The sequence below is a fragment of the Heloderma suspectum genome, chromosome 5 (genome assembly GCF_057233095.1).
Source record: "Heloderma suspectum isolate Gila_16-S chromosome 5, 16-S_ref, whole genome shotgun sequence".
Lineage (NCBI taxonomy): Eukaryota > Metazoa > Chordata > Lepidosauria > Squamata > Helodermatidae > Heloderma > Heloderma suspectum.
In genome coordinates, this window is record NC_139462.1 from 129,242,643 (window position 1) to 129,257,671 (window position 15,029).

Consider the following 15,029-nt stretch of genomic DNA (forward strand, 5'->3'; position numbering starts at 1 on the left):
CTGAACTGTCTATAGAAAATGGGCTAGTTTTTAAAGGAGATAAATGCCTAGGGATACTGCAGATCAGTTGTGAAGGACATCTTGGAACAACGCTCTGTAAATGACAGGCAAGGGATATATTGTATTGGCACAATTTGCCCAGGTTGACAATATGGCTCAAAATTGTGGCATCTATCCAAAATACTAAAGATTGATTTGTAAACAACCCATAACAATCTAGAATCCACCCAGTAGGACCTTGGTAGTGCTAGCACCAGTGGTAGGCATTATGTACTTAGAGTCCATTTTCTACAGTTACTACTTTTGAGGTAATGCAACTGCAAAAGTGCCTGCAAGCAATTACATCAAACTTATATTTTCCAGTCACAGCATTTGTGATGAGTTGATATCAGATGATGGGCCTCAGTACACATCTATAGAATTCCAGAAGTTTGCACAAGTCTGAGACTTAATTCTCACAGCCAACAGCCCAGACAACTTGCAGCATAGCTGAAAGAAATGTGAACATAACCAAATTATTTTTGAATATATTTTATTTATTTTGTATGAATGAAATAAACAGTAACAAAATTACCAACAATCTTATCAATGCTTCAATTTCCCAGCAATACAATATTCCGATGAGGACACCACAATAACAAAAAGAGAAGAAAAAAGAAAGAGAAAAAAATAAAGGGAAAAGGGAGAAGGAAAGGAAGTGAAGAAAAAATAAAAAATCTTTTCCCCCTCACTCCCCTCTTCCCTCTCCCTCCCCGCTAAAGAATTGAGTTTAAGCTCCAACACCCCCTGGTCTCCAGTGTCATTCTGTTTTAAAGACTATATCTATAACCTTAACAATCTTACAATTCAATAAACAACCTTACATTTCTATATCATATCATCAATCTTATATCAAAGAAAGAGGTCTAGAATTCATTCCCAAAAGCCTAGTATTATTAGTATACTAAATATTATCTATTTTAAAATAAAAGCAAGAAAAAATAAGAAATGAAAGAAAATAAGCAAATATATATATATATATATATAATAATTTATCTTCTGAGTTAGCCTGGCTCATATAGGCTAAGTAGAAACAATTAACAAAGCTTGTTTAAAAATTCCAGTTCATGGGGTTGTAACAAGATTCTCATGCATTTTTACGCTCAGCCAAGCCTCCGCCATTTCATGATTTTGAAACCTCTTAATCTGACCTTCAGACACAGTGCAAAGAATAGCAGGATATTTTAAGTAGTATTGTAAGTTAATTTGTTTTGCCAAGTTCTTTGCTTTGATAAATTGCCTTCTTTTATCTGCCACCTCTTTGATGTAGTCAGGAAACAACATAACTTTATCTTGTCTCCAGGAAAGACTTCGAGCTTCTCTTGCCAAGCACAGGATATAATTCTTTGTGGAGACTTCTGCAAATTGAGCTATGATAGTGTAATCAGGCACTTTAGCATTTGGCACACGAAATGCCTGCTCAATATCAAGTAAATAATCAGATGGAATAGGGAGTATCTCGTGCAAAAGTTTATCCACAAACACAAGCAATTTTACATCATTAGGCAAATTTTTAATCCCCAAAATGCGTACATTGGATCTCTTCATGAAAGCCTCCAGTTGAGAAATTCTATCAGAGGTGTTTTTAAAATAGATTTGAGTCGTAGTTTCATTTCCAGCCACATGGTCTTCAAGCTCATTAATTTTCGTCTCCATTTTTTGCTGTGTCGCATTAATTAAATCTACAGCTCCTTGCAGGGCAGTGATGGAATTTTGGATTAAATCCAGCCCCTTGACCTTCTCCGTAAATTGCGAAGATAAAGTCTTTATCAGTGTAAATAATTCCCCTATATCTTCTGTCTTCGACATTTTGGACACAGAGGATGCGGGGGGAGTGGATGCCAGCTCCTGTCTTCTCCTCGGCGCAGACATATTTCTCTCACACAGATCTTACAGGTCCTCAGATGTTCTCAAATATTGTTAACATTTCTTAAATCATCCCTCAAAGGTTGTTGATATTTCTTAAAGCATATATTATATGGAACACGTCAGCCCTGTTTTCTCCTATAAAATAGGAGTCTCAGTACAGCTTTTTGCATTGGTAAAGCTCTGGGGAGATAATCCTGGAATCCGGCCCCCCCACTATCGCATGGGAGTTACCTTTCTCCAAGGTGTTGTCCAGAACTGTTGCCTTGCCCCCCCCTTTCTATTCCAGGGGGGAGATGAAAAGGTTTTTCAACCTTTTAAAAAGCTGTTTGAGAAAGCTCCCACGGAGCCCCGTGGGAAGCTACCAGAGCAACATCGGTCCCGACCGGAAGTCCATAACCAAACAAATTCTAATACAGGCAGCCAAAGAGGAGCACAATCTATAGCCAGTAGATATGTCCAGAGCACCATCACCTTATTCTTTTGCATGAATTTCAGTTGTTGAAGTTTGAAGATGTAGAAAGGGTGTTTGGAGGAGTACAACTGTCTGTCTGTTTGACCTCTGCCCCTCCTGGCTTATGACATCCAGCAGGAGCAGGGTGACTGGCTAGGTCAAGGATGTTCACAATGCCACCTCTGGGCTTGGGAGTAGTCCCAGCCACTTTTTAAAGGAAGCAATTGGTAGGCCATTCATAAAAAAAACCTATCTTGGACCCAGAAGATCATTCAGATTATTGATAGGTTGCAAATACTGTCTTTGGGGGGCAAGGTGCTTGAAGGGGCAGTTGTCAACTCCAGGCATTTTGGACGACCCTGATAATCTGAACCTTTCAGTCTGAATTGTGGCCAGGTTTGGGCACTGAAACGTCATCAGTCATCTTGATAGATGTCCTGTCTCGGAGAATGATGGGGAAATATAAGCTTGTTTGCTTTTTCTTCACCTCTTGGTGGCTTTTGGTACCATCAGCCATGGTATCCTCCTTGACCAGCTGTCTGGGTTGGGGACTGAGGGTACAGTCTCCAGTTATTCTGTTCTGGTTGTTTCCAGAAGATAGTGCTGAGGGACTACTGCTCTTCCCCTTGGCAGTTGTGCTGTTGGTTTATGCAGAGCTCTGTTCTCTCCTCCATGCTGTCTTACATCTATGTGAAACCTCTGAGTGAAGTCATTCAGACATTTGACTTTGTTAGTATGACATTTGTTAGTATACTGATGACATCCATATCTGATTCTCGGTTTCATTGGACTCGAATGAGGCCATGAATATTCTGGAATGGTATCTGGGATCAGTAAGGAACAGGACAAGGACCAATAAACTGCAGTTCAATCCAGACAAGATGGCGGTACAGTTGGTGGGCTTATCAGTGAATTAGGGAGGTGGTATTCTGCCTGTTTTGCATAAGGTTGTACTCCCATTAAAGCAGGGATGGGGAACCTCCAGCCCACAGGCTGAATACAGCTCATGGGAGTTCTCCATACAGCCCACAAACTTCTCCCCTGTGTGCCACTCTCTCTACTGGCAGGGTAGAGCTCTGATCTGCAGTCAGCAGCTGTTCCAAAATTACAGCTTTACCCTGCTGAATACTTGGTAGAGAAAAGCTTTTATCTCCCTTCTGGGGAGAGAGGGCAGAGCCTGAGCTGGAAGCTGCTGAGTGATTCAGTTCTGAGGCTTGCCTTGCAGGTCTTGTCCTACTTGATTACTTCTGATTAGATATGGAGAGGCTTGGTATTTGGGTTGCAATTTGAAAGTGCTGCTGAGTCATTCAGTCCTGCTTACTTCTTAGTAGACATGTAGATGATTGTCCTGCTTACCTTTGAGTAAACTTAAAATTAGTAAGAATTACATTTTGGCCCCATCCACTCTGCATTTGGGCCCTGTCCCCAGACTGAATGTGCCCCCTGAGACTGTTCCCAGATTGGAATTTGGCCCTTGGACTGAAAAGGTTTTCCCACCCCTGATAGGGAGCACCTCTTGGAGGCACTAGTTCATCCAACCATATTTTTGGATGTTCAAGTGGCATCTGGCATTAAGTGCCTTCCACCAGCGAAGGCTGCTGCACCAGATGTGACCCCTTCTGGACAGAGATAGCCTAGCCACTGTTATCTGTCCTCTACTAAGACCTAGTAGAAGACTGCTTGGAAGCAACAGTTGGTTCAAAATACTTCTTGTTGTTTGGGACCAGCTGTATGGTACATGTCTTACCAGTCTCTTAAACATCTTCACTGGCTGCCAGGACATTTCCAAGCACAATTCAAAGTGCTGGTGTTAAAGGTTAAAACTATATATGCCTTGGGATTTGGAGTATCTGAAGGTCCATTTACTTCAGAGGTGGACAGCCTTTTTTGGTCTGGGGGCCAGATTGCCCCTCACCCCCAGATAATGTTTGCCGTGTGTTCTTGTAACATTTTTCTTGATTACTTTATCTAGGTATTTTTTTCCCCCACCTTTCATCCTAAATAGACCCCCAAGGTAGCATGCAGTCTTTAGAAACAGAGCAATAAAATCCTACATGCAGGTACAGTGTAAAGACAGAGAGAGAATTGGAGCCAAGTAAAATGTACCTTTTCGTTGTTTTAATGATTATTGGAATACACTCTGAACACACTCATGTCGCCTCCCACAAAAGTCCTGAGCTAAACAAGGAACTAGTACATAATTAGCCAGCACGAGCAACGTCCCTGTTTGACAACACATTCATGGACACACTGCATTCCATATTTAGGAGCTGTTCCAGTCCCAAAGAATAGAAAACAATATGATACATCCTGCTGCCAGTATGAGCAGAGACATCACCAGCACCCTGCACCCCCTTTTTTTCCTGCTGCAGGGGATATGTATTCACGCACAGTGCATGAACTGTGCATTGTCCCCTTAAGATACAGCACATCCTGAATTCAGTAGTCAAGGATCAGTAAGTACCTGGCTACTGTTAGGGTGATGCTTAATTGCAGTTAAGACAAGTGGGGGTGGGGTGTGTGGAATTCATGCTCCTGAAGTTGAGGGTATGTGCACTGTATCCATTTCTGATTGCTTAACCACAGTTATGTGTACACTAGCCCTGGAGTTTCTGCAGTATGAAGGTATTTCCAGGATACTGTTACAGGATTTCATTTCTTTTACTGAGGATAGAACATCTTCAAAATTGCTTGCATTAAAAGAGAATTGTGGGCCTAGCTGCAGGAGGTCATCCTTCACTGTGCTGTTTTATTGCATTTGACATTTCATGCACATGTTTACCCATAAGCAAGATTTTCTATATGCCATACTGGTGGAACCTACTTTTTAAGGTTTTTTATCTTGTGTATTTTGTTCAGAGTAAATGAGGAGTAGCATTCTTGATTTTTCTGCACTGATCTTGACAGTTATAAAGCAAATTCTTTTAAAGAATTTAAAACAGTAACTGCCTGTGTTGGAAATAAGACCACTGAAATCTTATTCATTTTAGTTGCTTGAATTTATATGCTGCTGCCCACAGGCTTGGAAATAACCAACAGATGAATAAGGCAAATATAAAATATTCTGTTAAATTCCATTCAAAGTAGTTAAAGCATGTAATTATGGCAGTCCTGCAGATAAGCACAACCATTTTATCAGCCCACTTGTACCTCCATATTAGAGAGTAGCTTTTAGGTTTTAAAACTTGTCTTTTGGGTTCTCTGGGAAATGTTTATCGTTGAATCTTTTCAGCTGTTTTCTGCACTTGTACAGCTTCGTTAAGAAATCCAAGATCAGCACAAAAACTTAGGGTGGTACGTTACTACCATTTAGTCCTAGATTCTGCCACTACTTAAAATGTATGTAGTGGCAATAATGTATTAAGTGCTGCACAAAACACAGTAGTGTTCTCACCCCAGAAGCATGATGAAGACAGCCATTGCCCCTCTGTATGTTCATTTACAAGTCCAAATAACATCCTAAAAGATTGTCACTTCTTTTCTGTGACATATTTATATTCTATGTGTACTTAACCTGGGATTAAGCCTTATTGAACACAGTGGGACTGACTTCTGAGTAAACATGGATACGACTATACTGTTAACCTATAGTACATTTTATTTATCTGACCACTGTTTCTGTCTATTCATTACATTTCTAATTTAACAATATTTACTTGTAAGAAAAATAAATGCATTTTGTTCAGTTTTCCTTTGCTATTCGTCTGGAAATTTCCTGTTTTTACAATTCTGCAAGTGTTCTTGCTCTTGTTTGTTTGGTTTTGTTCATTTGCATCCCTAGAATCATAGAATCATAGGGTTGGAAGGGGCCCACAAGACCATCGAGTACAACCCCCTGCTCAGTGCAGGAAGCCTGATTCCCAGGCAGTCTTCCATCCAAGTACCAACCAGGGCTGACCCTGCTTAGCTTCCAAGATCAGATGAGATTTGTTGTAGAAGAAATTATGGTTTCTAAACCTTAAGGAAAATAAACATATGACAAGCTGCAGTAGCTTTCCTTGTATTTTATTTTATTGCTTTTATCAATGATACAAAGTGGAGTGTGGCTTTTAAAACATGAAAAGCATTTCCTGAACAACATCATTCCAGCACAAAGCAGAACTGTTTCCCCCAGACCTACTGGAGACCTTGCCAAAACAATAACTCTCCACACTGTTCAACAGCTGCCAATCCTTCATTTGTAGTCATTTCTTCATCATCAGTTCACTGTTAAGAGACTTGTTCTAGAAGATGAACTTGATCCATGACGTTTTCTAGGTTACATACAATATATCCTCCTACTGAAGTACATAGGAAAACATGCAAATTTTCATTTGAACATATACTTTGATTTCTATGCAGGCCTTAATTTTAGCTGTTCGTAAAACAGGAGTGGACCAGTTTAGCTTTTCATGGACCATTTAATTAATATCACAGACTGTAATCAAAAGAAAAGCGTGAAAGAGCATTTGTATTCAGCATGTGTCTTAATAAGATGCCAGTTGGGTCTTGGGAAGTGTTCTCCCCAGCCCTCAGAGTCAGTTCAGCCATGTTGCCTTGTGTTCTGGAGCATTCACAATACTTTATGAAAGAGTACCACATGGCAAAATTCCAGGGCAAAAATCCAAAGAAATGTCATAACTAAAAGTACCATTGAAATTAATGGGATATAAATTAATCACAACTAACTTGTCTTATTGATTTCATTGGGACTTAAGCATTACTGTCTTTCTCTGGCTTTGGGCCAAGGTGTTTCTTGCACTTGATGGGTGAACTTTTGCATGGATGTGATTTTCCCAAATTTTTAGAAACATTCTTTTATATATGCTTGCTTTAGAACCTTCTATTTTTGGGCAATGCATATTTTTGCTGTGAGTAATATCAACAAATCTTTAATAATTTATTGGCTGTTTTGGAGGCATGTGGTAGAAGAGCAGTAGATTAGGATCTCAAAGTGAAGCATCTTATCACAGCAGTGCTTAGCCTTACCGTGAAAACACTGAATTTTGTTTCCGCAGTCCTAGGATGGTAATGGAGGAAACTTGCTGGTTAGGACTGTATTTTATTAAGGTGGTACAAACAAGCCTATGCTGAAAATATAGCTGGTCATGTCTGTCTCTAGTAGCATTGATTGGAACTTGCAGGTCTCTTGTAGATAACATGTTTACTGTCAAAATTGTGTGGCAAAATTTATTCAAAATCTCCTTTTCCATTTTGCTCATGAGTTTGTGAAATATAACTCTTTTTTAATTTGGTTTTGTAGTTTTAGTATGAGAATGAACTTAGTAAACTTAATTCTTTTTAAAGAAAAAAATCTGCTTCTATGATTTTATTTTTCTTGGTCTCTGCTAATAAATACCGTGTCCACCTACCATATGACTGTATAGTAAGAGAAAGAAAACCTTTCTGTGGTGTTATTTCAGCCCAGAAAAGGACTCCCAAGAATTGGAACTTCCTGCTCCTAGTCAAATGGGGAAATTTTCCTGAGAGGAAAAACCTGGGTTACTGGGTGACTCAAAATTCTTCATAAAGAGGAGTTAATTGTGCACATTTAACCAGTGAAACCTCTTGCTCTGGTGGCCGTGAAAGTACTGGTCTTTTAGTTGTATCATGACGGAATAAGGATAGTGAGGAGAGGAAAATCCCACTTGTTGAAATCTAGCAGCTTGAGATTTCAACCTGTCTGGAACTTCCCACACCAGACAAATGGGCATATGCAACCCTATTTGATCACACTCTACTTTGAAATTGACCATGTTGTATTAAGCCTTGTTTTACAAAGTAGAACATTTCCTCAGGCCTGTTTCACCTTGCACCATGAGATTCTTTTTATAGTTTGGTGGGATCATCTCTCATAGATTTCATGAAAAGCTTACTGATTTTCAGATGTACAAACATCCTCTTTTATTAAATCCAGGCCCTTTTAGATAATTATGTGGAGTATATGCTGTGTCCTTGTTGGTGGATAAAAATGGGATGACTAGCTCTTAAGCTAGTCATATTAAAGTGACAACAGAGGTCTAATCAACATAGTAGAACTTCAGTATTGTGCATGCCAAAGCCATTTTTTTTACTAAACTTTTATCTGTAGAAATTAAGTCATGCATTTCTGTGGTTGTTGTTTTTAAAATAATATGTGTATATTTTATTAATTTGTATACTGCTTTTCCACATAGATATGCCCAAAGCGGTTCACAACAGAACTGTAGTACAATGATGGCAATACATATCAAAGCATCATTACAATAACAATCTACTACCAATTGTCTTCAAAGCATATAGCACTCTGTGTAAACAAGAATTGTACTTTCAGGAGGCTTCCAGGGGGTTAATTCTGCTTGCAAACAAGGCCTTGTTTTCCTGCAAAATTGCTGAGATTTTTGCAGGACCTGCAAAACTGTCCATGGGGGGCTGCATGAAGGCTGTGTGTTGCCCACCCCTGACATAAATGATCCAGTTCTACAGCCATTAGTTTGTATAATATTGTAGGGTTGGAAGCATGTCTGTAGTTCCCCACCAACTTCCTGTACCAGAACCAGACAAGATCTCCTCCACAGAGGAGTCTCCCACTGCTGGCCCTTGCATGTTTGGGGCTCAAGCACCGGAACTTACCACTGAAGGAGGTGCTCAGGGAAGCTGTATATTCAGGGGACCAAGCACACTCTGGTTCCCCAACTTCAGATTTTCCAAAATCAGAGGATCAAAGGCGATGGTGGATCCAAGCAGAGGCTCAGATCAGAAGGCTCAGTGCCTTTTTGGCAGTGTGAGGCCTCCCTTCTTTGAGTCCAGCTCAGAAGTAGATAGCCAGAACTAGTACATGCTTTGGAACAGGATTCTGATGATGCTTCAGGAAAGGATAAGGCAACTATATAAATGCCTAGCTATTTTTGATGCAACACCTCATCTAGTTTCACTCAGTGTATTTTGTTAGATAGCTCCCTTGTTCCTGAGGAAACCTTGCTCCCTGATTTGTTAGACAGCCCCCCAACCTCATAGGTAAGAAAAAAAATTTAAGCCACACAAGAATGGGATAATAGGACATCTAACAGCAAAGTAATTGTGTAACTAATTGTAGATTAAACTTTTTAGCTTTTTATTGGATTTCAGTTTTAGCCTTCCCTTTATGAAAAGTTTATTTAGGATTTTAGCCTTTAAAACACTTAACAGTTGGCACTATAGGAGTCTACAAAGGGCTGTTCTTGCATTAGCACTCGCATTGGAGTAAGCTAATTAGCATGCTATGGTGTGTGGCCCTCCGTACTCACGTTTTTGTTAACTAATTGTGGTGATAGGTTCACATCTGTGCAGGAGTGGGGATCTTGATACTACTGATGTAGTTGAGATTATCTTTAGAGTTAGCATTCCCTTGTCATGTCTTCAAAACTTCACCTTACTTGCACACTTCTGATCTATGCAAGGCCTTCCACAGTGCAGTTGCACTGGTGCAGCATCACAACTTACAATGATATACTTGTGCAAGAGTTCGTAACAACAATCCTATCAAATGCCTACTTAGCCATAAAGCTCATTGGGTGACCTTGCGTCACTTGCACACTCTCAACCTAACCTACCTCACAGATTTGTAGTGAGGATAAAATTATGAGGAGCAAACCATATATATGCCACCTGAAGCTCCTTGGATAAAAGATGGAATATAAATATAATCGATAAATTATAGGATGCATCCCTTGATTCCAGCAGCACTTTAATATGACTGTCACAAATAGTTCCACTTGATGGGTTTAGGTATGCGAGAAGGTATTTTATGCCATCTTTGAGATTCTTAGCTTAAAAAAATAATAAATGAGATGTCTCAGGGCAGAACTATATCTCCTAAGAAACATAGGATTTCTACCCAAAACAACAGGCCCTTTTTGAGTTTGCTCCTTCATATGTAAGATTGTAGTACATCTTACTCTGTCTTCTGTCATCGTAATATTATGAATTTCCCCACCCCTGATAGCAGTGGCCAGTGATGTGGAGTGGAGACTTCAAAATACATGATGTAATGAACACTGTGAAACAATATGACAGTCTTAAAGACTAAGATGCATTGTGGCATAACGTTTTCAGGAGTAGATCTTATTTTATTGGATATGAAAGTATTAACCAGTAGGAGAGACAAAATGATGATTCTTAAACTGTATTAATTGGTTAAAATCATGCTGCTTTTGCTATACAAGTTAGAACAGAAAGTGCATTATGGGAGCTTCTGGATGTTCAACAGATGCAAGAGCAAAACACTTTCTGTTTTAACTTGTGTATCTAATATCTGAAGAGGTCTTCCACATCTTCTCTCTGGGAAGGAGGGCAAGAATGGGCTTCTTTACATGGATAACTGCAAAATTTAAAAGCAATTCATATAAAATGATTTTTATTATTTTATTCTGATTTTCTTTTGGAAAAAAAATCCAGAGTGGCTGATAACAAACAGTAATTAAAAGCAGGGCAAAGCAACAACACCACACCAAAATATAAAAAGCAGCAGCTAAAATAAAACATAGTGACATACAAAATATATTAGCGTAGTCTCTCCCCCCTGGCCATAGCCTCATTAATCTTGTTGACTAGAACAACTTAAAAAAAAAAGAATGCTGAACATGGACCTTGGAAGTCTTATTTTTGGCTAAGTAAAACTTAATGTATACTCCACTCAGTAGTTGTGAGATTTGTGGTAGTTAAGCAGTTAGATTTGCACAAACAAACACACGCATATTACTTTTTGGCAGCGAACTACTAATATAATGGCTCTTCTAGCACCACAAGCCTATATATGTCTACTCAAAAATAAGTCCCATTGAGTCCAGCGGGCCCTATTCCCCGTAAGTAGATCTAGGATTGCAGTGCCATTCTTGTTGATAGTGATATTTGAATTCAAGAGACACACAGGCCATATAATTATATCCCTGTATTGCCTCTGTACATCTTCTGACAATGAAGAGTATTTTGCAGTTTCTAGTAACTAGTGAAGCAAGATACTGACACAGTAGTTTGAGAACTCAAGCGTTTGCAGCCTGGGTGTCAAGGTAAGGGCTCAGACCAATATTTAGTATCTATTATCATCTATTTGCTAGGTGCTGCACAGAACCAAGATGTGACCCTGTCCCCATTCTGCAGCGTTTAAAGGCTCCATAAGGCGAATGAAAGAGAGGGCTTGACAAAAGTGTTATGACAATGAACCATGATAACACATTGTACAGCTTAGAAAAGGAGATGATAGTATGGTCTGGGAAACGTTTTGTAGGTAAAAGGGGATTGACCAAATGCATAGAGAAGTGGGGAAGCCGTGCCAAGTATAAAGAGTAGAATGCCAGAGGATGCAAGAGCTGCAAATAGCAGATGAACAGAACGGAGGGCAGGAAGTACAACAAGGTGGAAAGATTCTCAGGGATGGAAAGGTGAAAAACTTTAAATGTAAGGACTAAGATCTCAAAAGCTGTTGTGAAAAGCAATAGGGAACATGAGTAGAGATTTTAAGAGAGTTTGGTTTAGCAGACGACTTCTGAATTGATCAGAATGGTGAAGGCCTCCAAAGGGAAGGTCAGGTAGGAAGAATTTGCTAGGGAAACCCAAGTATAGATGTGTGTGTTTTCAGTAGATGCAGATAAGAACGGGCAGATCTTGGCAGTACGGAAGAGGAAGAAGCAGTAAGATTTAGCAATGGCCTAGATAGGATAGGAGCAACAGAAACGAGAGAGACTGAAAAGAGCCTAACCAACGTTGGGAAACATTGGGTCAGTCTAGTTCTCTTGGAGATCCAAGTGTTGGAAGATAAGTGTGTACTTTAATATATTTGCAAGGAATTAAAACGTGTGTGTGTGTGTGTGTGTGTGTGAGAGAGAGAGAGAGAGAGAGAGAACGAACTCAAGAAGAACAAAAAGCTTGCAAGACCCTTTTCCCATTCCAAGAAAAGTTGGCCACTCACAGCAATTTCTCACCTTTTTGTTGCAGATGAACAAGAGGCCTTGAATTCTATCATGAAGGACTTGGTCGCACTCCAGATGAGCAGACGTCCCAGATTGTCTGGTTTTGATAGCATGAAGAACAAAGACTCTTCACATTCCAATAGACAGGTAGTATACTCCTGATAACTGTAGCTTTCCCTGTCTTATAACTTTTATTAACTTAGGGCACAATGCTATGCCTGTTTAGACAGAAGAAAAGTCCTACAACTCCGAGCATTCCCTAGCTAGCATGGCTGGCTGGGGAATGCTGGGAGCTGTAGGACTTTTCTTCTATCTAAACAGGCATAGGATTGTGCCCTTAATGTGCTGAGCCAAATGGATTTCACAATGCCTTGCAGAAATGTTCCTTGCGAATTGTCTCCATTCGTTTTACTGTACTACAGAGCCAAGAAATGTCAGAAGACAGTTTCACATATTGGCTTTCTGTGGGTGATCTTGGTATCTAGAAATCAGAATGTTTGCCCTGAATTTTCATGTCCCTCATTTGGCATGCCTCTAATTCTAGCCGTTCAGGATTATAGGTTGAAACTCTTCCAGCTGCCTTTCTTACATGGAATGCACAAGTATTCCCCCATCACCCTTCGGTCAGTAAGCAGGAGATGAGACAGCAAAAAGCTAACTCTTTTCCTGCCAACTGAAAAAAACTTGATGTTCTAAGGAGGAGACCTATCCCATTTTTCTGATTCTGCCTTCAACCAGAGAGCAAAGGCTCTTTGCTGTTCCTGCTTGGAAGTGTAACCTTTCTGAAGTCTTTATTCTTAAATATACTTTTTCTTATTTCTGCTGGTTTGCTGCTTCTCCCTGACCTTAATGCTCCTAGCTGAAAGGGGACAGCAAATGCAGAATGCATAGGTGCAGGAGAGGGAAGGACACATCCAAGCCTGGGATTAGCTGCTCCTCTACCACTCACACTCTTCCTATGGCAGAGTCAGCCCCAAGTATCACCAACATTCTCTTTCAGAGGGACAGATTTTGCTAACCAAAGTGTGAACCAGTTGGATCCCTCAATTTCCTAGGGCAGTGCATCATGCTGCTTCTGCTCCTTCACTTTTGTCCCTTCCCCAGTGGCCCTGGGGCCATAGTGGTCATGTGCAAGAGGAGAACACATCTGACAGGTGCACTGTCGCTGAATCCCATACAGAATCTTGGAGGGAGGGGAGCTATTTAAAGGAGATGCCAGCTTCCTGTCTCCCCCAGTATAAGTTTTTCTAGTCTGACCTCTTCCTGGTGATTTTGTCCACAGCATTTGGGGTTAGCTTTGGATACCCCAGATTTAGAAAAACCTGTATAGGCTGCCAAAAGGGGAAAGTGGTTCTTGTTTAAGCATTCTGTACTTAATTCTGTCATTGCTGAAGTGGCCCAGGGTAAATCACAGAAAGCCCATTCTGCCCTTGTTGATAAAGAAGGAAGAAAGTTGGATGCTATGGGCTGCAGGGTGTAACCCTCAGCTGCGCTAAGGCTCAGAGTGGCCAATTACCAGGCATGACTGGCCAGTTACCACCTCTTTTTATGGGAAAAGATGGGCACCCTGCTCGAGCATAAGAGAGAACTCACTTGGGTGTTGCAGAATGAAACAACTGGAATGGCTAGACAGCAGATTACCAGCTTTCAGCACATGGCCAACTGTGACTCCAAGGCTGTGACCTGCCACACCTGCTTCGCACTGCAGGCCGTACACAGGAGGCTTGATCCTAGATAGAGGACCTTCCCTTTAGTTCCCCCTTTGAGGGGGAAGGCCCTTTCCATTCCACCATGAATAGTGCCCTCAACTGGGTACAGAAAATGGGAACTAACGCTAAATACCTGGAGCTTGAGTACAGCTGTTGTGGAAGTTGCATGACTGCATGAGACTCATACAGAACTGGTTCATTAGGTGTTCTGGCCAATGTGGAACACTGGACGGACTAGGCTAAATTTGCTTCCAGAGGTACAATGCTCTCTCCTTTGATGGATGCTCCCCAAAAACTCACTGTGGGTAGTGGTTCATGCAGGCAACCCTAGTATCGAAGGTTGTTGAGCCACCAATCTTCTCAGTTGCTCAGCTTTCACTTTAATTAGTAGCATCCCTCTCAGGGTTACAAGCAGCCCTTTCCAGCCATGAAGCACTGATCTTCTGTGTGCAAAATGGTGCGGGACACCTCCAAGGGACTGACTTGACATCTCTCCACCTCCTGTACCTGGAGCTGTCGTGCCATTTCAGAGATAGGCTGGCCAGCTTTTACACCATGTGGGAGGATATTGCATGGGACATATGGTTCCTTGCAGTTGTGAGGCATGGCTACAGGATTGAACTCCACACTGCCCCACCACCAGGATCCATGCTGAACACAATGGCTTCCACCCCCATTATAGAAGAAGTGATTTCCCACCTTACCTAAGAAGCAATAGAACCTGAGCCTCCAGGAGTAGAACACGGGGGCTTCTACTCCTGGAATTTTACCATCCTGAAGCACGATGGCAGGCTTAGGCACTGTGAATGGCTTTATCTATGCCCAGAAGTTCCGATTGATAACTTTGGTAGGCATCTTTCTGCTCTTAAGAAAGGCAAATTGGTTTGCATCCATCGATTTGAGTGCACCCCTGGCTACCCCCAAGACCTGGGCATCCAGGTTCAGGGCCGAGCCCAAGAGTACACCTAAACTGTGAGCTGGAGTTCAACCCCATCCAGCACAGGTTGAATCTGTATTCTCTAATCTGACTTTTGACAGACCAAAAGCAATTCTTTC

At 41.0% G+C, this 15,029-nt stretch overlaps 1 protein-coding gene across 5 annotated transcripts in view; it reads left to right on the forward strand.

Moving 5' to 3' along the window:
- Positions 1-15,029, forward strand: part of MAP3K3 (mitogen-activated protein kinase kinase kinase 3) — a 109,543-nt gene that overhangs the window by 15,152 nt on the left and 79,362 nt on the right. For all 5 annotated transcript variants that reach the window (XM_084857389.1, XM_084857391.1, XM_084857394.1 and 2 more), the window contains exon 2: positions 12,290-12,411. In XM_084857389.1, coding sequence (XP_084713515.1) covers positions 12,290-12,411 — 122 coding nt within the window. The remainder of the gene's footprint in view (positions 1-12,289; positions 12,412-15,029) is intronic.